Raw genomic sequence first — 27,156 nt, forward strand, 5'->3', positions numbered from 1 at the left:
CCACTAAGCTAAATAGAGTGGGTCAAAGATTTATTAACATTTTCATCCAGATTTTGACACAAAAGGAAATATTTTGATGAAATTTATGCTACATCCTTCCCCCCGCCCATTTTCCAGCCAGTTCTGCGGCTACCTATAAGTTTAGGGCCTACACATCAGCCATTTAAAGTGGGGGGCACAGATTTACCTCTGCCTGACTCTCCTCTTCCCCTTTCTTGTGCCCCCGCATCAGCAGCCTGAACCCCCCCAAGCTGATGAGCCCCAATACCCACCCCCTCCAAATCTGAGTGAGTGGCGTTGTGACCAGGCGCATAAGGTTGCAGCGTTTGGCCCAGCAAAATGCTCTGGTCCCCCAGCTTGGAGGGCTATGGCTCTGAGTGACAAACTACATTATGGCTTGATATTACAGGGATGCAGAATCGTTTTGAATTGTACAATCATCATTGCAACAAAATAGACAGATGCAGGCTTCTAACAGGCCCTTAACGGTACATGCATGAGAAGCCCCCATTGAGTTCAGTGGGGCTACTCCCATGTGTAAAAGTAAGTATATCTAAGACTATGTCTACACAACAGTTTATGGTGACATAATTTGTGTCACCCAGGGGTGTGAATAAGCCACCCCCGAGTGACATATGCTACACCGGCATAAGCACCAGTGGGGACAGCACCATGAGGCCAGGAGAGCTTCTCCTGCAGACATGGCTACCGCCTCTCACGGAGGTGGTTTTATTATGCTGCCGGGAGAGCTCTCTCCCATCAGCATAGGGCAGGGGTGGGCAAACTTTTTGGCCTGAGGCCAAATCGGGGAATAGAACTGACATGGCAGGCCATGAATGCTGACAAAATTGGGGTTGGGGTGTGGGAGGGAGTACAGGCTCTGGTTGGGGATGCAGGCTGGGGATGTGGAGTTTGGGGTGTAGGAGGGTGCTCTGGGCTGGGACTGAGTTCGGAGGGCGGGAGGGGGATCAGGGCTGGGGCAAGGGTGAGGGCTCTGGGGTGGGGCTGGGGATGAGAGGTTTGGGGTGCAGGAGAGTGCTCCATGCTGGGATCGAGGGGTTTGGAGAGCGGGAGGGGAAATCAGGGCTGGGGCAGGGGGTTGGGGCATGGGAGAGGCTCAGGGGTGCAGGCTCCGAGCGGCATTTACCTCAAGTGGCTCTTGGAAGCAGTGGCATGTCCCTTCTCCGGCTCCTACGCGTGGAGCAGCCCCCGACCCTCGGAGCGGGGCCGTGCGGCTGCTTCTAGGAGCTGCGTGGTGCGGCTCCTGACCCAGTGCCCCAAGTGGAGCGCCGGAGCGGGCCCGAGCCCCAGACCCTGCTCCCCAGCGGGAGCTCGCAGGCCAGCTTGATTCGGCCCGTGGGCTGTAGTTTGCCCACCCCAGCATAGGGCATCTTCTCCAGACATGCTGCAGCATTGTATACTTAGATAAGCCCTAGGTGTTTGCATAGTTAACATGGCAACTTTCCTCTTCTCCCAAGCAAGGATGGAGACAATGTAAACGCCATAACAACATCTTCAATAAGGAATAAGTCTTAAGTTGATACTGGTGAGATTTTTTTTGGTTGGTTTATACAGTTACCCAGAGATGGATTCAATATCTTTTAGAAAAGCATTTGCAGGCAGGACTTATTCCATACTAGTTCAATTCTACATGTGACTGTGTTCCAATTTTTAAAAATTTCATATTCCTGATGTTATCTTGGTGACATTACTGCTAGAATACAATACAAATAAAGTTTTAAAAGACAGATAAGGTCCCATTCTCCTCTCATTTATATCAGGATAACTCTACTGACTTTAACACGGTTATTATTGATTTACACCAGCATACAGGAGCATCCTCTGATCAGGCCCATTCACTTTGTATCTAATCGAATGCACAGTCCATTTGGATGGGCAAAATTCAGATCTGAGAAAAACAGGTGAAAGGAAGAACAGAAAAAAATAAAAAAATAATCTAACTAAAATTCTGCACACTTGATTGCCTCTAATAATGACATTATTGTCAGCATTAGTGCTTTGGACATTATTATTAGGACTTGTAAAAAAAAATCAGTGGAATGATTTTTTGACGAAAATGCCTGCTTTCCTCTCAAACGTTTGATTTCTCATTGGAAAACCACTTCCCCTCCGCCACCCAACAGCTGAATTTGCAGCTCAAAGCAGAAGCAAAAAATTAGAAAACGCCCGAACAAGAAGGAACTGTATCTTTCATGCTGCTAGGACATTGAGGGGGCAAGGATGACTAAGCATAACAAAAGATCCCCTGTGCAGAGCTTGCTTATTATAGAAACTTCTATTACCTTTTGAAACTTATGACTAACTCATCTCTGTGTGTATTTACCGGCTTTAACCTTGTAAATAACTCTGATTTCCTTTTCCTAGTTAATAAATCTTTAGATAGATAGCCACTCCTATAATAAACTACAAACACTGTGGTTGGTGTGAGATCTAAGGTGCAATTGACCTGGGGTAAGTGACTGGTCCTTTTGCACTGGGAGTAACTTGAATAGTATTATGACTTTTCATGTAAGGGACCATCTATCACAAAGGCAGCTTCCCGAGGTGACGAGAGATCAGAGTACCCAAGGAGACTGACTGACTCCATCTTATAGAGCCTAAGAAGTTCACACTGGATACTTGGTTGGTGAAATCTAACAGAACTCACAACCAATTCGGGGTTTGTGCTCTGCTTCTCACAGTCTGCCCTGAGGTTGGTACTTATGTTCTTGAGCCACTGCAGGACAGCCTGACCATTTTGGTAGAGCTTTGTTTAACTGCTAGGTCCATGATTTCTTGCCACGTGAGATGCTGGCAGTGTGTGGTCAGGGTGACTTCTGTGAAGGCAAGATCTTGCTGGGAACGTTTAGCCATCCGCTTAAGATGATGCGTATGATCTGGAGTTAGAAAACGTGAATCCAGATCCCTGTATCATGCAGCAAAGAGGACAAGACAGCCCTGAGAAAACAATGACCTAGTGCAGCCAACGCAGCCTTGTCAAAGAGACCATTGCTAGAAGGACCTGGGGCCAAATCTTCAGAAGAGTTCCACACCCAACGTGCACCAGATGGGCTGAGCTCTTTAGAAGATCTGGCCTATGGGGCATATCAAGGCTTACAGGTTCTTCTTCTTCTCTCCCTTTTCCCCAGCTAGCTGAGGTCAGGTCTCCAGATCAGTCTTTTCCAGGCTTCCCAGTCCAGCACTCGTTGCATATTCACTCCATCCTTCCATCTATCCACCATTTCTTGGCTTTCTTGTTCTTTGTCCACAAACTCTAGTCTCAATTGCTTCCTTAGCAGGCTGTCCTTCTTCCATTCTTCATACATGCCCATGCCCACCTCAACTTCCTCTCTTGCAACTTCTCTCTCCTGCAGATCTTGATCTCACTCCTGATGACATTATTCCACATATAGTCCAGCAAAGTCAACCCTCTCACTGCCCTCCAACATCTCATTTCAATGACTTCAGGTCTTCTCAAGTGCCTCTCTTTGGTCACTCAAGCCTCTGATCTATACAGAAGCACTGGTCTTGCCATGGTTTTGTCCAGTGCTCCTTAAGAAGTCTGGGCTTCTATTTATAATAAATCACTCCACTTATCTTGACCCAGACTTCCCCTACACTCAGCAGCCTTGCTTGCAGTTCTATGATAACATCTCCATTTGCTGCTAACCAGCCCACAAGGTTCTGAAATGCAGAGAACTAATTTAGGCGCCAGCCCTCAATGCTGATATTCATCTGTCTTGGTTTTGCACAAGTCACCCATATGACTTCAGTCTTTTCTTTACTCCTTTTGAGGCCTTCATTTAGTTCCCTGTTCCAGATATCAATTGCCTGGACCAATTCTTCCTCACTATCAGTGGTCTGGTCAATATTGTCTGCATAGATCAACTTCATACCATTTTCTATTTGTATTTGCTTACTTATGCAGCCCATCACAATTCTGAATAGTAATGGACTAAGTACTGACCAACCTTCACCACAAAACCCTCTGTTACACCAAAGGGCATCTGCACCTTTGCCATGGAACCGCCTTACAAACCCATCACCATCTGGACAAGGTCCTCCAGTGCCCCACAGAATCATAGCAGAGGCACTAGCAGTCACCTATGTACTTGTCTAAGGCTTTCTCCACGTTCAGGAAAAAAGCAACTGTGCTTAGTGCTCCCCTCCCATTTGCCACCAACTATCTAGCAATGAACATACCGTCTATTGTCCCTTTTCCTCTCCTAAAGCCAAACTACTCCTTTCCTAAAATGGGCTCTGCTATTTGGCAAATGCAACAAACTAGGATTCTCCATTTCAAGCTGTAGGACAGCAACTTAATTCCTTGGTACTTTGAACAGTTGTGTACACCACCTTTTCGTTTTTCTATCGGTACCAGTATGGACTTTCTCCATGCTCTTGGGATTTTCTCCTCTTTTCAGACTATGAATGGGACTCACGTGAGACAGCATATATCAAACTCTTTCAAGGCTTTGATCATTTCTGCTGTGACTTTGTCCGGACTTGCTGCTTTTCTGGGTGCCATCTTCAGCAATGCAGCCTTGACCTCTGCCTCCCACAGGTCATGAAAAGCAAGGATTGCTGGTTCACACAATGGCAGTGTAGCATATGAATGGTTCTCATCATTAAGCAGAGCCTCATAATATTCTTGCTATCAGGTACGTACTAGCAGCCTGCCCCTTGCATCCTTCATAAATGAAGTGTCCACTCGGTCTTTCTTTTGTTTTTTGTCTGAACCATTACTTATATTTTCTTTTTGGGAAGTTGAGGGCAGATGTTCAACTCATCATACAGCTCCTCTAAAGCTGGGTTTCTCGCCTGTCTTGACTGCAACATAATTTGCACAAATGTGGGTACATGCACCCACAAAACCATCCTTCTCCATACCTTTGACTCCATCACCCTCTCTCTCTCTCTCTCTCTCTCTCTCTCTCTCTCTCTCAGACACACGCATTCCTGCCTCTCTCTGGATTGGTTACACTGCTCTCACCCCCCAATAGCAGCCATTTCCATTTCAAGCCTTCCTTATAATGAACGCTCTCACCTACAGATAAATGAGCTTGTTAAACAGTGCTACAGACAGCTTCCTGCTGGGCACACAGAACAGAAGTGCCAGGGAAGAAAGCTGGCTGGAAACATTTCTGCCCCAACAGGTATGCGATGCCTGCTTGGACCTTGAGTTTAACCTTGCAAGAAGAGAAAACTACAGGAGCATCATTCCTATATTTAGCTACACCCCCTCCCACTCCCACTTCTGTTTTGCGTCAGCTCTATCCCCAGGTCTAGGGCTGAATTCAGATCTCTGAACTGTTCTTCTCTTTCAAATGCCACTCATTCAACACGTCCAAGTATTTATTCCCAGACATCCAGGCTAATTAGAAATGGAAGCGGGGGAGAAGGGGGGGAAATCTCCAACCCTTTCCAAGGATTTTAAAGCTAGCTAGACATCAGACATCACTCTGGGCTTCTGTCACTCCTGCCTGGCAGAACTGAGCTATCCCAGGGACATGGTGCATGTAATGACATTTCTAAGCAGGATAGCCACATTCCTATGAAAGGCAGAGGCACAGAGTGGGTTAGGGCCTGATCCAAAGGGGAGTAGCTAAAAGCCAGTGGCTCCTGTTGAAATTGATGGGAGTTCCGGGTGCTTAGTACCTTTCGGGATCAGGTCCTGCAGTCTGGGACATGTTTTGAGAGCTCTGTGGTGCATGCTAAATCAGGGCAAAATGACTTGGATAATTCATCTCTTAAATGCACCCGTAACAAATGTCATCCCCCAAACACGCCAAAACAACCTCCTCAAATTCTCTTGTAAGGTCGTGCTCCCCTTCGCTCCCAACCGTGGCTATTGATCACTATAGTGCCGTCTGGCAGAGCAAGGCACTTCTCGGTAATCAGCCTGCCGGGCAGCACAGAATAAAATAAAGCATGCTGTGGCCCAGGGCTTTCTTCCGCTCCACATACTGATGAGGCTTCAGGAGCAGATTTTTCTGCTTCACTCAGAGGACAGCGTAACGGACATACCATACTCTGCACACTGGTGTTAAAAAGCATGAAAGGGTTGGCTTGCAAGGCAGGCGCTGAAAATCTGGAGAGCTTTGGGGGAAAAGGAGCCCCAGCCAACAGGAGCCCACCCCCTTCTTTCGGCACTTTTAGCCTGTAGTCTCGCACAGCAGCGGGCCAGGCTCAGAGACAGCAGGCATGGAGGGCTCCGGCCTTCTGAGCATTTTGCGTTCATACAAAAGGAAGAAGAAGAAAGAGAAAGGCAAAGCAAGAGGAGAGTGACATGCATGAGAAATACTTCCAGGCTCCGGCTTCAAAGAACCCATGGCCACCTCCCTGGATCCACATGAAGGTGACACAAAGCAGGGAGGAGGGACACGACCAAACCAATCTCCCTCCACAATGGCTGGTTTTCTCTTCTCCTTATATGAAAATAACGGCCTCCCTTGGGGCCGGCCTGACTATTTCATCAGTGAAGCAAAACATCTTGTCCCTTCACAGATTTTTCTTTGTGACCACCAGGAGAGGTGCTAGCTCACAGGTGCCTCTTCTCACATCAGGCTGTGCTAACAAGCCTCTTGGGTGAGTAGTCAAAGAGCCTGGAACTGTTAAAGCAATCGAGGAGAAACCTCAGCCGTAGCGGTTAGAGGCATATCAAGGCCCAAGCAGCACTGGGTCTCAGAGCTGGGTCAATTTACTCAGGCTTGTGGGGCTGAAAATAGCCCTGTAGACATTCCCCTTTGAGCTGGGGCCTGGTTGCTGAGACCCTCCCTCCCTCATTGGCTTCTCACTTCAGCTGCAGCCCGGGCTCTGGAACATCTGCACTGCTCTTTTTAGCTCTACAACCCCAGTCAGTTGACCCAGGCTATGAGACAAATCTCCGTGGGTTTTTCTTTGCAGTGTAGACATAGCCTTAGAGTTGCTCCACAAATAATGATGCTTCCACGGGTCACAGAGTGAATGGGTCTCTCACGCACTGACATCGATAGATACAGTAGCTGCATAGGTCGTCCTGTCTAATAGAAAGATACTCATCTGTATGTCTGTCCAGCCACATATACGTCCCTCAGCATCATTGTAGTGTCTGAGCACCACAGTCCCAGCAAACTGAAGATGGCAATGCTTCACCAGCTTTCTTCCATGGGTAACGCCAATGCCCCTGGGTGGGTCGATGTTAATGGGGATCAAAGCTGGGACCTCTGGATCTTAATGCACAAGCCTCTACTGCCTGAGCTAAGACAGCCACTTCTTAGCCCAGGCTATAGCAGGTTCATCCATCTGCCGCTGCCTAACACTCTAGAGGGGGACATGGCTTACACGTCTCCTGAGAATCAGAAGGATGGAGAGGAAACATCTGACTCCCCTGGGACCAGGCAGTTCTGCACATGTGCATCCAACATTGGCTTCCTTTCAAACATTTCTCGTTTCAAGAGGGCGTGGACCCAGGAGGTCTGTCTGTTCCCAGCTTTGCTAGGGACCTGATCCAACAGCCATTAAAGTCAACAGTAGTTGGACCAGTTGCTGTCTTGCTGTGAGTCCTTGTGCAAGCCACTCCATCTCACTGTGCCTCTGTTTCCCCATCTGCAAAGTGGATAGAATATCTCTTTCAGAGGGGAGCCATGAGGTTTCCGGCTCGTAAAGTGCTTTGAGACCTTTATCTGTAAGGAGCTATGGATGCAGAAAGCATTATTTCAAATCTCAGCCACTAAATACATTTTTTTTGACACCAGAAAAGATAGACAATGAAGGCAAAACCAAGCTGGGTCGATACACTTTTCCCCCACCAAGCCCTGACTCCTATGCTTTCTGTTTTGAGGAATGTCTGGGAGCTGGATGAGAGAGGAAGAGAAGTGGAGGAGCAAAAAGGATGAGAGAAGAAGTAGGATTAAGTGAGAGAAAGAGGAAAAATACAAAGGTGTGAAAGAGGAAAGGAAATTTGAAATAAATCAATTTCCCTTCCTCCCCTGCTCTCTCCACTCACACGCATGCATACAAGGTTGTGTCCAAAATTCACTTCTTCCTGGGAATTATGGTTAAGTTACAAGCCTTTGCTTGGCTTCTTCCTAGACCTTCTATGTTTGTCCCCAATTCCCTCTAAGAGCCATGACCCTAGATGGGAGTTTATGAGCCTCCCCATATCTGGCTGTCACGTGAGTCAGCCAAATAACCTTGCCTCTCGCCACAGAGTCCTAAACCCAAATCCCTTGACGGAGAAGAAAAGCAGATGAGAGGCACTATTTGGAGAGAAAAATCCCGAAGTTCTTACTCAGGCTTTTTCCAGCCTTTATCCAGGCAAGACTCCCACTGAAGCCCCTCCAAGATTATGGCATTTGGCCCAAAATTAAATGGTGAAAAAACCCCAAGAATGATCCAAGATGGAAGGAAAGCAGCAATAAGTCCTTTTGCTATACAACCATCAGAAGAACCATGCCCCAAACCACCACAAGAGAGGCCAGTGTGGATTTTTTCCTATTAATCAGATTTGTTATTAACATTATTGGTCAGCATGGGAAACATCACAGAAATAGGTTCTAGTCTGATCAACTGCTTCCCAGCTGCAAGTGCCACTGACAGTCCTATTTGCATCTGAAAGAGCCTTGTTTCCATCTCCAGTTCAGGAAAGGTGTTGGCGCTTTGATGTTCAAAACCACCTCTGATTCTAAAAGCCTATAAGAAGGGCCTCATTTTCTACTCCATTCTTTTGAACCCGGTTATATTTTGTCAGGGCCTTGCTGGCTTCATTCCCATTCAGTTCCGCACGATTCTGCCATTACAAGGACCTAGAAGATGGAGCTGAAACTAAAATATAGACAGAAAAATCACACAGGGGTGTTTTCCGGGCATCACCTGAGAGTCAAGAGAACAAAGCTGTGAATTTGGGGAACGGATCAGAGACCTGGGGGTCCTCTTCTCCATTGCCCTGTCCACTTCTGTAATCGTTTGTACCACTGCAAAGTGAATGCAAAACACCTTGGAAGCATTCTGCACTATGCATGGTACAGGGCAATGGCACAGGACCTAGAGAAGCAAAGGGCCAGCCCTTGTTCTGGTAAGAACCGATGGAAGATGGAACGATAGAGTAGAGGGGGCTTGAACTTCCGTGACAAGAAGAGATGAGGCCCCAGGGCTTTGAATTTCTCCCCCACACTCACCTTTTTCTCATCCCCCTCTTGCAGAAGCTGCAGGTGACTCCTCTTCTCGCCGTCCTTCCGCAGGGAGCTGCTCTGGTGCTGAGGCAGGCCCATTGGCGGGGATGCGCTCCGCCCCTGGGGATCCACCCAGGTGTAAATGTGATTGGTGACATAGCCCCCAGGGATCCGCCCAACCGAATGCACGGACAGGTTCAGCTTCTTGGAGCCTTTCAGAGCCTGTGAGATAGTCCGGGAGAAAAAAGGAATTAATTCCAGAGCCCAAGGGAAAGAACAGCAATTAATGCTAATGGAATTTCAATAATGCCAAAGCTTTGCTTTTCTATGGAACCGTTCATTTGGTGATCTCCAAGAACTTTACAAACATGGATGGAGCAAGTCTCACAAATCCATGAAACTGATATAGAACTCAGGATTTCTGACCTCTCTGCTGAAATGCAGCCACTTCCGGGGTAGATCACAACAGCTGTTTAACAGCCCACATTGTCCCTATAGGACAAGCAGCAAAGAAGAGCTCATAACAACTTGAAACTGCAGCAGGGTCAGAGGGAAGCATGTTGGAATGAGGATAGGACACTGGAGTTAACTCTAATTCTTATGCAAAGCACCAGGGGACTGAGAATGATCTCACATGGGCAGGATGCTGTATTCTGTCTAATGTAACTGTGGGTACCAGATGGGTCTCCTGAGTTGCAAACAAGTGCCCTAACCACTGGACCATCCTTCCTCTGCAATATTTGGATCCGGATCTACTGTATGCTCTTGCCACATTTGAGGAGCAGCCATACACTGTTACCCAGAGTTACATTAGGCAGGGTGCAAATGCTTTAGAGGAGATATATCTCCATGTCTCCGGGCATAATCCAATCCCTACAGCATGGGGTTAGGAAGCAGCTCCTCTGATAGGCAGGCTAGTCCATACTCATGCACTAGGGGTTTTCTTTTCTTGCACCTTCCTCTGAAGTGGCTGGGTCTGGTCTCTGCCAGAGTCAGGCTCCCAGGAGACAGGGACCATGGGTCCAGCAATTCCCCAGGCCTGCTCACCCCAAATTCCCCACGCCATCCTCACCACATCCCAACCGCAGGACTCCTCCAGTCATCCAGGACAGGGGATCTCTGCTGCTCAGGAGCATATGCACACATATGCCTGTGGGGCAGACACAGCAGATGCTCACCTTGAAAGGGTGGCAGGGAGCATGTGCCAAGGAGCCCAGGGCATAGAAGGGGCTTGAGCAGTGCCTGGGGCAGCAGCAGGGCTGGGGGCAGCTGGTGGGGCAGGCATTCACCTTAGCCCCAGAGATGCACAGCAGATGGAGGAAGGGGACAAGTTGGAGCACCTGGAGCATCAAGGTACCCCCACTCCCCAGCCCCACACACTCACAGCAGATGCCTGCCCAGATCCTGCTGCTGCTTTCGTGCAGCTGGCAGCTGCCCCCGCCCCAGGGAGACAGCCCTCCCACCAGCCCAGAATGGCACAGATCTGCCTGGCTACCCCTTCCCTGCCCAGCCCAGCTCTAGGCCCCCACCTCCAGGTGTCGAAGGAGTTAGACCAGAAGAGAAGGGGGCCCAGGCTGCCCCACCTCACTCTCTCTCCAGGTTCAGAGGACATATTGTGGGGGCAGAAAAAAATAGATCACTCCTCCCTCACACAATGTTTCTGTGACTGGGATGCTCGCCCCTACCCTCCTCCTGGTTCTTCCACCCATGTTTGGGAGCCAAGTCTCCTGGTGAAACTAACTGAAGCACTGTGCCTGGGGTGGGGACTTGCCAAGAGGTGCTGGTTTTGGCTGCTCTCAGATCCAGGACATGGGATTAGACAGACACCTGAACTGATCTGGTGGGGCAGTTCCGATGCGCCCCCTGCAAGCAGATCCCCATGTCGGCTGCAGAGAGGAAGCCCTGGGTCCAGCACACCACCCATTCCCTGATTCCCAGGCTTCACCACGGGTAGCCACTGGCTCCAAGTTATCTCCAGCCCTCTCAGGGAGCTTAAGGGAAGCCACTGAGATTGGCCACCACTGCAACCCCGCTCCAGACGTGCTGCCACTCCCAGTCCCAGTTAAGAAGATTTATACCTTTACAGCAGAGGTTAAACAACCAACCAACCAGAGAGCAGCCTTAAGCCAGCACCTGGTCCCCAGGCGTCAGGGCCACCCCACCCATGGGTCTCTGACACTCCAGCTGCTGGCAGCTTCCGAGCCTCAGCCTTGGAGCAGCAGCCCCAAGGCTGCTTCCCTAATCCCTCCCTTGCTCCAGGGACTCCCCACAGGAATTGGCCTTTGTAGCCCAGTGCTTCGTTTATCTCAATCCTCCTCTCAACGGCCTCCTAGCAGCCATTCATAGACCCAGGTGTGACACAGCCCTCCTTAATTAGCCGGATTAGGTTCCCATGCTCCAGTCTGGGGCACTGGGCTCAGGCTATCCACAGAGACCAGCTACCCTGTGATGGGGAGGGGCTTTTGTGCCCACCCACTTCCCAAGACCCAATAGGGAGCTACCCTGTGACAGGAAGACTTTAAAAACAATCCACGCCCTTGGATCAACTGCAGTGACTTCTAACCCCAGCAGTCTGCTCAGGGGCTGCACCACCACCACGACAGGTACCTACTGAGAGAGCTGAAGGTCCAAACATGAATCCACCCTGGCTTTGCCTTAGCAGTGAGTGCCCTGTCCCGAGCAAGGAATATAGTCAAAAATAATACCTGACAGCTGTATAGTATTGTACACGCATCAGCTAATTAATGTGGCTCGTGAACTAGTTGATCTGTTCAGTATGAGCTAACATCCAAGCCAGAAGACCAAGAGAACAGATTTAAAAATTTTATTAAAGTTAATGTTTAAAATCAAATTTAGACAAGTTAAGAGGGAAGGTACTGTACATCTGGGGTATCTACACTGCAAAAACCCCCAAACAAAACAAAACACACACACACACGGCAGCCCTCGGCTGCAAGTCTCAGAGCCCAGGTCAACTGACTCAGGTTTGTGCTATGGGCTAAAAGGAGCTGTGTAGCTGCTCTTGTTCGGGGAGGGGCCAAGGCTCTGAAACCCAGTTAAGGGGGAGGGTCTCAGAGCCCAGGCTCCAGATCCACTTTCCCCCTCTACTAACCAGTACAAAGCTCTGAAACCAGCAAGCCCCAGATGGGTGATGGAGGCCCTGAAAACATGTTGCAAAGACTCAGAATGTGAAGGACGCATGGAAAAACCCCATAGCTCTCAGTCTACAATGATGGGAAGCAGTATAAAAACGCTAAGATAACAGCCCTACAACAGAGAATGTAACAGAGAATGTAACAGAAAATGAGGCTTTGTCATTCTTTTTTTAACCAACCTATAAAACATAAGAATTATTGCCCTGCTATTCAGTCCTACAGCGTGTGTTGAAACAACCTACAGAAAGGGTCGTGTTCTCTATTAAATGCTATAGGGTTTTAGAGCAATTTCTTTAGAACCCTGTTACATTTCTATATTCTATAGAACACTGTTCATTTCAGCAGAGACAACAAGCCACGGCCAGCAAGGTCTTTTCCTTGCAAAGGACTATACCAAGTAAAGACAAATAAATGCAAAAGAGCAGGAAAACAAGCAGAAGTGGTTTTGTCTAGTGGACAGGCCACCAGGTTGGGAGGCAGGAGACCCGCGTTTTGTTCCCTGCTCTACTGCATGACTGGCTAATGGCTTCACCCCCCCGTTTTCCCCTCCCACCTTTGTCTGTCTTATATATTAAGGCTTAAACTCGACCTGGGTCTCACACAGCCGTGCTGTCCACACTGCACTCCACAGACCTTCTGACTCTGGTCTGCAGCTTCAGAGACGTCCACACTGAAAAATGACAAGGCTTGGACGGAGTCACAGAAGGACTTGGGCTCTCACTCACTGCCCTAGCAGGGTCTTAGGATTCAGGTCCTGAGTCCTTGCCGACCTGAGTCAGTATGGGTTTAGTGTGCAGTGTAGACATACCTGTAGGGGCAGCCAGGGATTGTCTCATATTCGGTGTTCATACAGCCCCAGCACATATTTGTTACCACAGAGCCGAGTGTCATGGGGCCTTGATCTTGGTTTCTAGGTGCTACTGTTACTTAATGTTAATAAAGAGAAAACTCCCCACTGGACGGTCAGCTCAGACTGATGACCCTGGCTGTGCAGCCCACCCTTCCCTAGTGCATTCTTCTCTATCTGTCTCCTAAGCATTCATCCCAAAGGGCCTGATTCCCCAGCACCCTAACCAGCACTGAGAGCCAAGCTTCACACCCAGAATTAGTGCAAGCTGGTACAGGGATGAATCCTTCCCCAGTCCTTCCTCTCATCACCTGTGCAAAGGAAGGGGGGAGCTAAGCTGAAGTTAACCCCTGATTTGTCATGCGGCAGGTCCTGCCTGGCAACGGTGAGGCTAGAGAGAACCTGAGCTTGCCTGAGAAAGCTTGCCCAACCATTGGCGTGACCTCGCTCAGGTTCCCAGCCGCACCATGCCTGGCCTTGGTCTGACACGAGCCCGTACAGCCGTGACTTTGCAACACATGTAGGAGATAAAAATGCCAGAAAAGGCAGTGAGGGAACTGGGGTGGGAGCCTGTGGGGAAGAACAATCATGACCATTGCCGGTGGGAGGAGATGAGCGGAGGGGTGGCTCTTCCCTTCCTTCTGAGCTACCTGTCAGCCCCTGGCAGAGTGGGAACACCAGGGAAGCTGCTCTCGGAAAGCTCGGTAAACAGTCTGAGGGGTTGAGTGGCCGGAGATTTACAAGGTACTTTTAAGGTCCCCCTGGTGTTCCTCTGACCGCCCTGCCGGGGAAATGGAATCTCAATTAACGACCAGATGTTTTATGTATGAAGCTGGCAGCAGAAACTCTGGGAGGCTTGGAAAGTGAACGCAGAGACCTGCAAGGCAGTGGCAGGGAGTGGAAACGGAGGCACGATCTGTCACCAGGCCCCTGCAGGTCGCTTTCCAGAGCGGCTCTCCCAACGGAATAGGCCATGCTAGCATGGTGGTTGTGGGACCCAATTCATCGATGTGACCAAGCTGAAACAAGCACAGGGCCTGAGGATGCCTCAAGCCACCTTTGCTCCTTCCTTATTCTAGAGCCTCAGGCTGCCCTATTGTACCCGGCTGCTCATGGCCACAAGCGGCTGTTATATAGCAGTTCACCAACCATGCCTGTGGTTCCTCTGGAACAGCTCCAACATCCGCCCTCCCGCCACCGCCAGGGACTGCCGGAAACCCTTGTGCTGTCTGTGCCCAGTGCACCACCAATAGAGGGGCCCAGCACTATGGGACCCTGACACAAGTGCCCTGCAGTGACCAGCACAGGGACAGTTATACAGCCCAAAGCCACGGCCACAGCTCACATGGGAGACAGAGGAGAGATCCAGGAGCAGGAAGAGGACAAGGATCTGCCATGCAGCGTGGGTCTGGAAGTGAGAAGATGGCATATTTTAAAGGGATTAGAGCTGACTTTTTAGTGGATCCTGTCCTCATTTATCTCCAGTTTATTCTCTCAAACACCCATCACTGTGAGGCAGGGAAGTGCTGTTATCCCCATTTTACAGATGGAGAACTGAGGCACGGGATAGATTAAATGACTTGCCCATGGTCACACAGACAGTCTGTGGCTGAGCAGGAACTGAACCCAAGACTTGAGTCCTAGCCCAGTGCCTTGTCTACTAGACCATCCTTCCTACCCTTCAGCCAGGGTTTGAGTGCGCTGGAAGCAATCATCGAGACATACAAATCCCAGTTCTGGGGGCAGGTGACCTATCCAGTTATTTTGGTAGTTGGGATTGGTTTTTGCTCCAACAAAGAAAGAATTAGAAACAAATATAAGGGAAAGAAATTGGCTCTGTAATCCAGACATTTCATTTGCTATATCTAAGCAGCTACATCTAATGGGATACCGGCGCAGTTTCCACTTGAATACTGATGAAATTGCTCCATTTGTCTTTAACTTCACAGTAAAGGGGCTGCTGGAACTTTGCCCTTCACTCACAAAATCCTCCTGTCTCAGCTTTTAAAAACAATTGGTTACTTACTTCAAACTGCAGCATCAGGCAGGGAAGTTAATCACCAGCGACAGCAGATAATGAGCCCCCTCTAACACCAACAACTGTGGCTAGAAAACATTTATGCCGGCTACCCAAACTAGATCTTTTCTGCCACAAAGATAACATTTACCTCCCAGCTACATTTCTTCCTCTGAGCTGGTCCCAGCTCCCACCCCAGCCTATGCTCTGGTGAGCTTGGGGCAGGCAGGACACCTCCTAAGGCTGCTAAGTGGGATGGAGTCCCAGCTCCAGCAGCCCCCATCACTTCTTCTGTAGCAGTAGCTTCATAGCAAACCACCGCCCCCTCCTGCACCCTGTTGTACTAGGTGCTGGGCAAACACGTATGAAGAGACAGTCCCTCCCTCAACGAGGGCATAACCTACATAGGCAAGATGGACAAAGAGAGGGAGGGGAAAATGAGACAGGAAATTGCCCAAGGTCATGCAACAGGTCACTGGGCAAGCTGGGAATAGAAGCCTGGCCTCCTGGCTTGATGCCCCTTCTGTTAGACCATGCCGTCTACAGACTGGGTTAAAATAATCCTAGCAAGAACCCTGAACATCTCTGTGGTGGGGCAGTGCCCCACACCCTGAGAAGAAGGGTTGAAGCAGGCCAGAGAGGCTGCGCAGACCTGCAGCAGCCAATCGGAGAAGACCTGGGAGAGCCAATCAGGGCAGGGGGAGAGGTAGCCAATCAGGGCTGGCCTAGGCCCTGTATAAAGGCTGCCTAGCAAAGAGTAGGGCAATTTGTCCCTGGTGGCCAAGGGAGGAGGACTGGTTCCTGAGCTGAAAAGTAGTACCTTGGAAAGAGCAGTGCTGGGGAAGGGTAGAAGGAGCTGGGGAGCTTCGGCCAAGGAAAACCCCAGGCTGCTGGCCTAGCTATTAAGGGCCAGGCAGGTGCATAGGGCCGAAGGGGAAGTGGCCCAGGGACAATAGCAGGGCAAAGGGAGAGAAGGAGGGCAGAGAGGCTGCTGCTAGAGGGTCCCTGGGTCAGGACCCAGAGTAGCAGGTGGGCCTGAGTTCCCCTCCCCCCTTGTACTACACCTGGCTGAAGAGGAGCGTGCCCTGGTCCAGGCTGTGGCTGGCTCCTGTGATGAAGGGGCTAGCCTCTGGGGCTGGCAGCAGGTGCAGGTGGTAGACTGCTGATAACAGAAGGGGGCTAGACCGGAGCAATGGGCACTGCCAGAGGGCAGCAGCCTGAAGAGGACACTGCTGAGCAACATGGGTCCAGATGCCAGCAGGGTGAGAGATGGATGGGACACCACCAGCAGAAGGTGCCCTGCAGAGGACCGAGCTAATACCCAGATGTGCGAGGGGGAGGTGCTGCAGTGGTGAGTCCCAACCCCCCATCACAAGCTCTATGGAACTTTGTTCTGCAGGTAAAACTGCATCTCTGTTCTCACATGCACCTGTCTGACACCATTCAATTCATGGGAGTCCATGGGTGCAACTGAGGGTAGAATATGGCTCTAGATGTCGAGATTATTTATGACCGGTTTCAGAGTAGCAGCTGTGTTAGTCTGTATTTGCAAAAAGAAAAGGAGTACTTGTGGCACCTTAGAGACTAACAAATTTATTTGAGCATAAGCTTTCGTGAGCTACAGCTCACTTCATCGGATGCATTCAGTGGAAAATATAGTGGTGAGATTTATATACACGTACAGAGAACATGAAACTATGGGTATTACCATACACACTGTAAGGAGAGTGATCACTTAAGATGAGCCATCACCAGCAGGTAGGGAACGGGGGGAAGGAAGAAAACTTCTTGTGGTGGTGATCAAGGTGGGCCATTTCCAGCAGTTGACAAGAACATCTGAGGAACAGTGGGGGGAAATAACAAGGGGAAATAGCTTACTTTGTGTAATGACCCCTCCACTCCCAGTCTCTATTCAAGCCTCAGTTAATTGTATCCAGTTTGCAAATTAATTCCAATTCAGCAGTCTCTCATTGGAGTCTGATTTTGAAGCTTTTTTGTTGAAGGACAGCCACTCTTAGGTCTGTAATGGAGTGACCAGAGAGATTGAGGTGTTCTCCGACTGGCTTTTGAATGTTATAATTCTTGATGTCTGATTTGTGTCGATTTAGTCTTTTACGTAGAGACTGTCCAGTTTGACCAATGTACATGGCAGAGGGGCATTGCTGGCACATGATGGCATATATCACATTGGTGGAGGCGCAGGTGAACGAGTCTCTGATAGTATGACTGATGTGATTAGGCCCTATGATGGTATCCCCTGAATAGATATGTGGACAGAGTTGGCAACGGGCTTTGTTGCAAGGATAGGTTCCTGGGTTAGTGGTTCTGTTGTGTGGTGTGTGGTTGCTGGTGAGTATTTGCTTCAGGTTGGGGGGCTGTCTATAACCAAGGACTGGCCTGTCTCCCAAGATCTGTGAGAGTGATGGGTCGTCCTACAGGATAGGTTGTAGATCCTTGATGATGCGTTGGAGAGGTTTTTAGTTGGGGGCTGAAGGTGATGGCTAGTGGCGTTCTGTTATTTTCTTTGTTGGGCCTGTCCTGTAGTAGGTGACTTCTGGGTACTCTTCTGGCTCTGTCAATCTGTTTCTTCACTTCAGCAGGTGGGTATTGTAGGTGTAAGAATGCATGATAGAGATCTTGTAGATGTTTCTCTTTCTGAGGGGTTGGAGCAAATGCGGTTATATCATAGAGCTTGGCTGTAGACAATGGATCGTGTGGTGTGATCTGGGTGAAACCTGGAGGCATGCATGTAGGAATAGTGGTCAATAGGTCCCTGGTATAGGGTGGTGTTTATGTGACCATTTCTTATTAGCACCATAGTGTCCAGGAAGTGGATCTCTTGTGTGGACTGGTCCAGGCTGAGGTTGATGGTGGGATGGAAATTGTTGAAATCATGGTGGAATTCCTCAAGGGCTTCTTTTCCATGGGTCCAGATGATGAAGATGTCGTCAATGTAGAACAAGTAGAGTAGGGGCATTAGGGGACAAGAGCTGAGGAAGCGTTGTTCTAAGTCCGACATAAAAATGTTGGCATCCTGTGGGGCCATGCGGGTACCCATCGCAGTGCCGCTGATTTGAAGGTATACATTGTCCCCAAATGTGAAATAGTTATGGGTGAGGACAAAGTCACAAAGTTCAGCCACCAGGTTAGCCATGACATTATCGGGGATACTGTTCCTGATGGCTTCTAGTCCATCTTTGTGTGGAATGTTGGTGTAGAGGCTTCTACATCCATAGTGGCCAGGATGGTGTTTTTAGGAAGAGCACCAATGGATTGTAGTTTCCTCAGGAAGTCAGTGGTGTCTCGAAGATAGCTGAGAGTGTTGGTAGCGTAGGGCCTGAGGAGGGAGTCTACATAGCCAGACAATCCTGCTGTCAGGGTGCCAATGCCTGAGATGATGGGGCATCCAGGATTTCCAGGTTTATGGATCTTGGGTAGCAGATAGAAACACTCCTGGCACCCCAACCAAGGGTAATCTGTGCGGATTTGTTGTGCTTTTTCCGGAAGTTTCTTGAGCAAATGGTGTAGTTTCATTTGGTAACCCTCAGTGGGATCAGAGGGTAATGGCTTGTGGAAAGTGCTGGTGTTCATATTCCGACCTATTCATGATGACAACAGCACCTCCTTTGTCAGCCTTTTTGATTCAGATGTCAGAGTTGTTTCTGAGGCTGTGGATGGCACTGTTTTGCACGGCTGAGGTTATGGGGCAAGTGATGCTGCTTTTCCACAATTTCACCCTGTGCATGTTGGCAGAAGCACTCTATGTAGAAGTCTAGTCTGTTTCGACGTTCAGGAGGAGTCCACCCAGAATCCTTCTTTTTGTAGTGTTGGTAGGAAGTATGGTTTAGTATTAGGTGGTTTAGTGGTTTAGTATGTTGTTCAGAGGTGTGTTGGAAATATTCCTTGAGTTGGAGACGTCAAAAATAGGATTCTAGGTCACCACAGAACTCTATCATGTTCGTGTGGGTGGAGGGGCAGAAGGAGAGGCCCTGAGATAGGACAGATTCTTCTGCTGGGCTAAGAGTATAGTTGGATAAATTAACAATATTGCTGGGTGGGTTAAGGGAACCACTGTTGTGGCCCCTTGTGGCATGTAGTAGTTTTGTGTCCTCTTTTTTGTAGAGAAGCAAAGTGTGTGTTGTAAATGGCTTGTCTACTTTTTGATCAAGTCCAGCCACGAGGAAGTTTGTGTGGAAGGTTTTGTGTGTGGTATGTGTGGCTTTTTTTTTTCTTTTTAATGAGTATCCAGTCTTGAGAGCTCATTCTTAATCTTTCCCTGTTTGCTGTAGAGGATGTTGTTCAGGTGGTTCCACAGTTTCTTTGAGAGTGTGTGGCACAAGCTGTCAGCATAGTCTGTGTGGAATGTAGATTGAAATGGATTTTTTACCTTCAGTGCTTTTGGTATGATGTCCATCTGTTTGCATTTGGAAAGGAAGATGTCTGTCTGTATCTGTGGTTTTTTTCATGAAGTTTATTATCTGTCAATCAGACCAGGTGTGCGGCTTGTATGCACCCTGCTATCACACACAGACTTGTAATGTAATAGGACAAAGGTGTGAGTTAATGATTGTCCAAGATCCCTCCTGACATGTGTGGGCTCATGCCAGAATCTTTATTTTAAATTCAGCCTTTATTGGGTTAATATCCTTTCCAAAAATTGAAGGTCATTGCAACAATAAACCTTGTCATGGAAACACATGACATTGGAAAAATAGGAAGCTAAATTTATATACTGCCTGAAGGATCCCAAAGCTGTATATTAAATGTGTTGATATTTTGTGTGAGTGCAATAAATCACTTCATGCACCACTGAAATTACTCCATCTCTGGAGTAGAACATGGCGGTTGTTTAAGAATGTCCAGCAACACTATGCACCCATTGAGGAAAGGAAGAGAAGAATACCATATCCTATTAAAAGGTATGGTCTGGTTTTTTTGTTTCCTCCTGGAAAACAAACCCATAGGGGTTCTCATTGAAGAAGGCACATAGGCATGTGCTTAACTTTAAGCATGTGCTGAAGTCCCACTGTCCTCAAGAGGAAGTCAACAGGAGCTTAAGCACATAGGCATATTTATCAAAGTGGATTTTTTGATTCATTAGATTGTGCCAACTTGGAAAGCACTTTTATGTAGCTATTTCACAAAATATTCTATCTGGAAATGCCTCATAACCATCTGTAGTATGGAGCTATAAAATGCACATAATAAACAATAGTAACTTTGCAAGTGGATAAATATACCAGAGACTAAACTCAATCCTGGACACTGCTCTGTTGCAGTCGATAGTTACACCTGAGATGAGTTTGACCCTAGTGTTTCATCTCTGGGAACAAATCCATCTTTTTATATAGGTCACAAGTCAAAATAGTTTGGGGAGTCTCCTCCTTAAATCCCTAAACGAACATGTCCACACTGGCAAGCCACAGCCCAATTCCCTGCTCAAGACAGGGCTCAAAAGTGGAAGAGTAGGGAAAGGTGCTTCAGGATCCAGATGCATTTAGCAAGGTGTCTGTGTTAGGACAAAAAGGCATTGGTCAAAGCAGCTTGGATTATTCTCTAGGCTACAGTCATGCCTAGAGGCCCCAAGTAAGACCAGGGCTCCACTGGACAAGATGCTGCAAAAGCACTTAGAGTATGTCTACACTGTAATCGGGAGATGTGATTGCTAGCAGCACAGGTTAGACAATCAAGTATGCACCCAGGATCCTAGGCAGGTCCTATTGCTGTTCAAGTTAGCTACACTGAAGTTAGCTAGGGCATGTCTACATGTGCTCCAATCTGCCTTCCTGATGGCAGAGTAGACATACCTGTCTCTGCCTCAAGAATTTACAATCTCAATAGACAAGAGGAACAAAGTAAGTATTATCCTTGTGCTACTGATGGGGAACTGAGGCACACAGATAAAGTGACTTGGCCAAGGTCACACAGCCAGTCTATGGCAGAGCAGAAAGTTGAACCCAAATTTCCTAAGAGCCGCTCCAGTGTTGTAACAACAAGAACATCCTTCCAGGTATAGGTGCATTAGCAGAATAGACCAGGGCAATGGAGAAAATGTCTCCTGAAGCCCTGGGTGTATCAACTGTGGGTCAGACAAGTGAGTACAAGGTCCAAGTCACTCTAGGATCTGAAATCCCCAGGGCATCTGCTTTCAGCTTCTCTGGAAGCAGCAGTGGGTGTGGATGAATATTGGTGCAACATGGAGAAGGTGAAATGGTACTTTCCTTTGCACAACAGCACCAGGCACATAGGGGAATGGAGCACAGGAGCTCTGGCCCAGATTTTGAACGCATTCACGTGCTTGTGCACTAAAATGGGCCTTTATGAAACACTGGCAGGCAGAGCTACAGAATTAAGAGGCTTTGGCAGAGCTGAATGGGAGAAGCTTCAGATTATGTCCTAATGCAGCTATCAATCACTCGGCCACTTTGGCAAACTCCAAGTTAACCCAAATATTTTACTGTTTTCCCTTTCTGGGGAGGTTGTCTGCCTCAGCCAGAGTCCCCCTATTTCTTCCCACCTTCATTTTCTCTTCCTCTGTCAAAGAAGGCCAAGAGGGGCCTCTTCAAACTGTTGCTTGTGTTCTCTCTAGCTTATGGGCTGTAGTACCAGATCACCTCAGAGCAGTACCACAATACCTGTGTGAGGTAAGGAAGCATTATGTGTATGGCCCAGATCCTCAGTAGGTATTTAGGCTCTTCATTCCTATTGAAACTTTGCGTTGCATTGGCTAGAAATGAGGAGCCGAGCCTAAGTAACTTGCATGAGGCCATATGGGAAGTCTGTGGCAGAACAGGGACTTGAAGCTGGGTCACAGATCCTAAGCAAGGGCCTGAACGACTCGACCATCCTTCCTTTTGCTCACGCTGTTGGCTAGGCGGGGTACAGTAGTGATTTCAAGATAACCCTCCTGCATGATGGGGGAGCACTCTCAGGGCCTGATTGACTGCTCCCCTCCACCTTGCCTCCTCATTGACCCCAGTGCAAAATGACTGAAACACGTTACCATCCTGATCTGGGAGCATTTCACACTTGTCAGTGACTGCACAAGAGCAACCATGATTCAGGTCCTCCATCTGCTCAGTGGCAAAGGACTAACCTGAGGCTCAAAGGCAGATCCGTGGATCAAGTGAGTTATCATATCTCCCACTTTCAGAAGCGGGATAATAACGAACCCTTGGGTCCACACACCTCTGTCCCCGACCCTGCATTGCACAATCATCTGTGTGCATTATAGGATTTTTTTTCTTTTGCTTTCCCCAGAAGTACCTTGTATTGGCCCCAGCTAGGGGCAGGATGTGGGACTTAGTAGCCAGGATCTGATATAGCTAGGGAAATCCTAGATTTGCCAAACCCCATGTATCCATATTGTTTGAAATTTGTTTCCAAATTACTAACATCATCCCCAACACTCTTTTTGCTAGCTCCCTCCACAATTTCCTCAAAGTTGCAGTTTCAAGGACCTCTGCAAAATTTGGGTTTACCTGGATGTCCCTGTATTGTACTACCATTGCCTCAGCATGGCAGAACCAGTTGCTTTTGTTAGTAAACTTGTTTTGTTTTGACTTAAACCTGTGTGTGTGTGTGTGTGTGTGTAAAGCCTAACTGGGGGCAGAATGCTGTGTATATTCCCCTCCACATCAAGGGAGGGGGTGAATTTCATGAGCTTATGCTGCACAGTTCCCTGTGCAGAACAAGATGGTATAATTTTGGGTTTGCACTCTAGAGGAGGGTGAGCACTTGAGTAACTGGGCAGTTCTTTAGCTGAAGCCTTCCCAAGCAGAGGCTGGTCAGAAAGCCTGTTTGCATCTTGCAACAGCTGGGTGCGTCCCTATGTGTGTGCTGGTGAAAGTGTGAGACCAGGAGCGTGTCTGCAGCTTGTCACAGCAGTACAGTTGAAGGGAGCCCAGAGTGGTGGGTCAGGGATCTGGGGGCAAAAATTGGGGATTGGTCCTGCTTTGAGCAGGGGGTTGGACTAGATCTCCTGAGGTCCCTTCCAACCCTGATATTCTATGAAAGGTGGACTCAGTGGTACCCCAGTTCCCAAGTGGCACCCCTGGGGGAGGGGAACCTGTCACATCCTTCTCCATCCTCATTTATCCTCTTCATTCCAGTTGGATGTGCATGGCCATCAGTGCTCTCTATCATAGAATATCAGGGTTGGAAGGGACCTCAGGGGGTCATCTAGTCCAACCCCCTGCTCAAAGCAGGACCAATCCCCAATTTTTGCCCCAGATCTCTAAATGGCCCCATCAAGGATTGAACTCGAAACCCTGGGTTTAGCAGGCCAATGCTCAAATCACTGAGCTATCCCTCCCCCCAAGGAGAGGGGGTGGCTGATTTTACTTTTTACAAAGGGGAAAGTTTGCAGGTAATCTTCTTATTCACTGAAAAAATTACCTGAGGCCTTTTGAAAGTTGTCAAAGGAAAAGGAGGTAAAATAACCAACACTTACTCCTGGCAGCTGTTTTTGACAGCTGTGAAGAAGACTTCCTCCAAAGGATACCTCGGGCCCATTGGGCCACCTTCAAAGCTATCATCATGGGCAAGGCTGCACCTATAAATTATTTAATTCCATCCTGGGCTTGTCATCTCTTATTGCTTCAGCATGGGGACACTGAGTGGATTTAATGGTGCAATTTAATTCAAACGACCAAGTAATGAAGTGCAGCCTGTAGATGTACTACTGCTGGCTGAGTTCTTTTGTAGCTTTGACACGCTAAACAGAGCTGCCCCTGATTGACACGTGGATGGGAGACCAGCAAGGAGCTTCAGGGAGTGGTGCTCTTGCCTCTCGTTCCGCCCTGAGCGGCTTTCTGGAGGCACCGAGGGGACAGCTTTAGAATGAGATGTGAAGCAAAAGTCCTGTTACAAGATTTCCCTCGATGCTGTCTGGAGAGGATGTTGGGTTGAAAGGTGCTATGTATAAGTGGAACCTGTTCTTCACCACTGAACCAGAGGGAGGCAAGCACAAATGGGCTGAGATGGAAAAAGGGCAGTGGTGGTAGAAGTCTTTCTGCGAGCCCTCGGAGTATTCCGGCCCAAGGGACTGCGAGATGCCCCCATTCCAATACACATGCAGCCAGATTCTGTTCTGAGGTACCCAGGCAGGGTAGCCTTGTGGGTTAAGGCATCAGATTGCAACCCAAAACCCCAGAGCCAAAGGTGACTTTACACCACTCCACACTGGGCCAGTTGTTGACTGATTCGGCCCCTGGGGTAGGTTAGAGGGGCTGTCCTAATGTGCTCAGTTGTCCACTGCTCCTACAGGTCACTGCAGTAGCCAGGAATCATCAGGAGGAAAGGGAAATTCTAACGAGGCCCCTGTTCCTTGGGAACAAACCCAGCAAACACCCCACACTGGGGACAGCAGAGATTCAGCTACTGATTACACTGGCAAGAAGCCCCCTTGACTTCAGGGGAATTCCCTGGGGACAACCCCTTTATGCCAGCAGGGAGCCATTGGACACCCATGAATGGAGCCTAGGTACCCAGCGTTAAACCTATAGAGCAGGCCAGAGTCTCCTCTCGGTTGCACCAGGGTAGTGTTGTACAAATCTGAATACCCATTTGCTCCATATGGTCCTGCAGGGCAAACTCCTGTGCCAACCTACCTCCTTGGGATCCCATTCCTTTCAATGGGCTGTGTACACTGGGGTGACAGGAACACCTTAGTAAAAATCAGGGCCCCATCATGCTGGGCATTGTACACACACAGTGAGAGACAGTCCCTGCTGCAAAGAGCTGACAGTCAAAGCAGAGAAAAGGTGGGAGAAAGGAAGCATCGTTACCTTGTCACAGATGGGGAAAACTGAGGAGTGGAGAGACTAAGTGACTCGCTCAAGGTCATGAAGGAAGTGTGGATGAGCTGGGAATTAACCCTAAGTCTGTACCAAACTCAGTATGTCACAGGGATGAACTGCAGCTCCTGCTGTAATTGTGTTCTTTTCACTGTGCTTCTCACCATCCACTGACACTAGTGAGTGGTTCCTGATCTCAGCCCAGCTGTTCAGACATGTTGCAAGCAGGAATTGTATCCCTCTCTCCTTTATTTCACCTTTCAGTGGCTTCAGCCCTAGTGGGAAGAGGCTGGGTTGACAGCCCCGGCACCAAAGGCCTTTCAATGAGCCACAGAAGAGGCACCCCACAGGCAGCAGCCAGGCCACCTCCCCACCAAAGTGTCTTGGCCCTGGCTGGGGGGGGGGCATCTCCAGGGAAAAGAGAAGGGTTCATTCCCCAGGATCAGCCAGCTCTTGGCCTCTCTGCTACATGTCAGCAAGTGGGAAGCTCCTCTTCCATCCCCACATGAGTCTGGTTTGTTCACCTACTTCTTCACCTCAGAAAGGGAAAGTGGTTGTGAGGCTCTCTGAGCCTTTGAAAGTAGTGATACTACTGGGCAAATAACAGCTTAAGTAGTTACAACATTTAGACTGTAAGCACTTCAGGACAGGGTGTTTTTTTTCTATGTCTGGAAAGTATCAGGTACATTTTGGCTGAATCAGTAAATTTAAAATACTTCTGCCTCCTTAAATTCCCCCTGCAGTGTCAACTGGATACAGACTCCTTCACTTCCTTTCTCCAACTGTTTTGTCAACTTGCTGTGAGCTCTTGGCTGCTGTGATCCAATCGTGGGGGGGGGGGGAGGAGGAAGAGAGGAGATAAAGGAAACAAGTCATAATGGCATTGGAGAATGGTAGCATCAGGGGACCACCCTCATAAAAATCACAGCCAGGAAACGGACACTAATCATCGTAAGTATTATTATGGGAAGCAAGTGCCAAAGACCGGGACAGGACAGATTTTATAAGGCTATTGATTCCCTCCTTTCTTTAATTGTCCATTCAGTCTTTCATGATTTAAGTAGACTGATTTTATTTTAAAGCACCTTTAAAATAGCATATTTACCTTGAAATCTCTAGCTTTAATGAGTCAATATAAATACCCTGCCTGCTGCACGGCTTTAGCTGCTATTAAATGGATCTGCAATACAGCATTTTATTTGCTAGGATCAATGTTCTGACATTTTCCATCTTTCAGGAAAATTCATTTATGTCAATAGTGGCTCATGAGATCGATAGAATTTGTTTCCCTTCTCCTCGCTGCTCTTTCTTTCCTTGACCGGTCCTCGCCCTGAGGAAGCAGAAAGCGAGAAGCCTTCTTAAAACTTCTCCCTCAAAGCCCCTCAGCAGGAATGCAGATGTCATAAATCAATGGCCATTAATCACAACGAGTTTCCTGGCAGCCTGGATAAAAGGCCCATCTCCTACAGCTGTGGCTCACTCGCTTACCTTCGCTGCTAATGAAATGAGCAATCTATTCTAAGTCATTTGGTTAGTGGCACCACTGTAGATCACAGCCAGATACAAGAAGCATTAACTCTGGGCCATCCTTCCATCCCTCCTTCTCTTCTGCCCCCCCCCCCCCAAAATCTTTTCTTCTATCAATAACAGACTTTGAGGACCTGTTTGGTTTCTTGAGCTATTGAGGTGGTAGGAGTGCATTTCTCTGCCTGGGTAATTATCCCCATTTGCAAACTGCAAAGACTAGTGCTGAGGCTCTAGATAACTGAGAGATTCTCACACAGGCTTGCATTGATTCCATCCAGAATAGAAACATCGGGCATGAAAGAGTGTAGGAGCCCCATTGTGCTGGGCACTAAAGAAACCTATGAGAGACACTCCCTGTCCCAAAGAATCTGGAGTCTAAACAGGTGAGTCAGACAAAGGACAGGAGGCAAAACAGGCCCAGAGGGGGAAAATTAAGTAACCTCCCCAAGGCCACAGAGCAGGTGGGTGGCCAAGGCAGGGGCAGAACCCACAGTTCCCGAGTCCTATTCCAGAGCCTTGTCCAGACTGGGTCCCAGTTAGCACTAACTGCCTCCCTTACTGGCAGCCTATGAAGGCTGCTTTCTCTCTAGAGAGGGTCACTCTTGGCAGGGCTGGGTGGAGGCAGTTGAAACTGCCCATCCTGTATGTCTGCAGAAAGAGA

At 48.5% G+C, this 27,156-nt stretch overlaps 1 protein-coding gene across 4 annotated transcripts in view; it reads right to left on the reverse strand.

Moving 5' to 3' along the window:
• Positions 1-27,156, reverse strand: part of WHRN (whirlin) — a 117,086-nt gene that overhangs the window by 79,970 nt on the left and 9,960 nt on the right. For 3 of the 4 annotated variants that reach the window (XM_038374933.2, XM_038374934.2, XM_038374931.2), the window contains exon 2: positions 9,159-9,374. The exons of the other annotated variant lie outside the window; for it this stretch is intronic. In XM_038374933.2, the coding sequence (XP_038230861.1) occupies positions 9,159-9,374 (216 nt within the window). The remainder of the gene's footprint in view (positions 1-9,158; positions 9,375-27,156) is intronic. 4 annotated transcript variants of the gene reach the window in all.

The sequence above is a fragment of the Dermochelys coriacea genome, chromosome 16, assembly GCF_009764565.3.
Source record: "Dermochelys coriacea isolate rDerCor1 chromosome 16, rDerCor1.pri.v4, whole genome shotgun sequence".
NCBI lineage: Eukaryota > Metazoa > Chordata > Testudines > Dermochelyidae > Dermochelys > Dermochelys coriacea.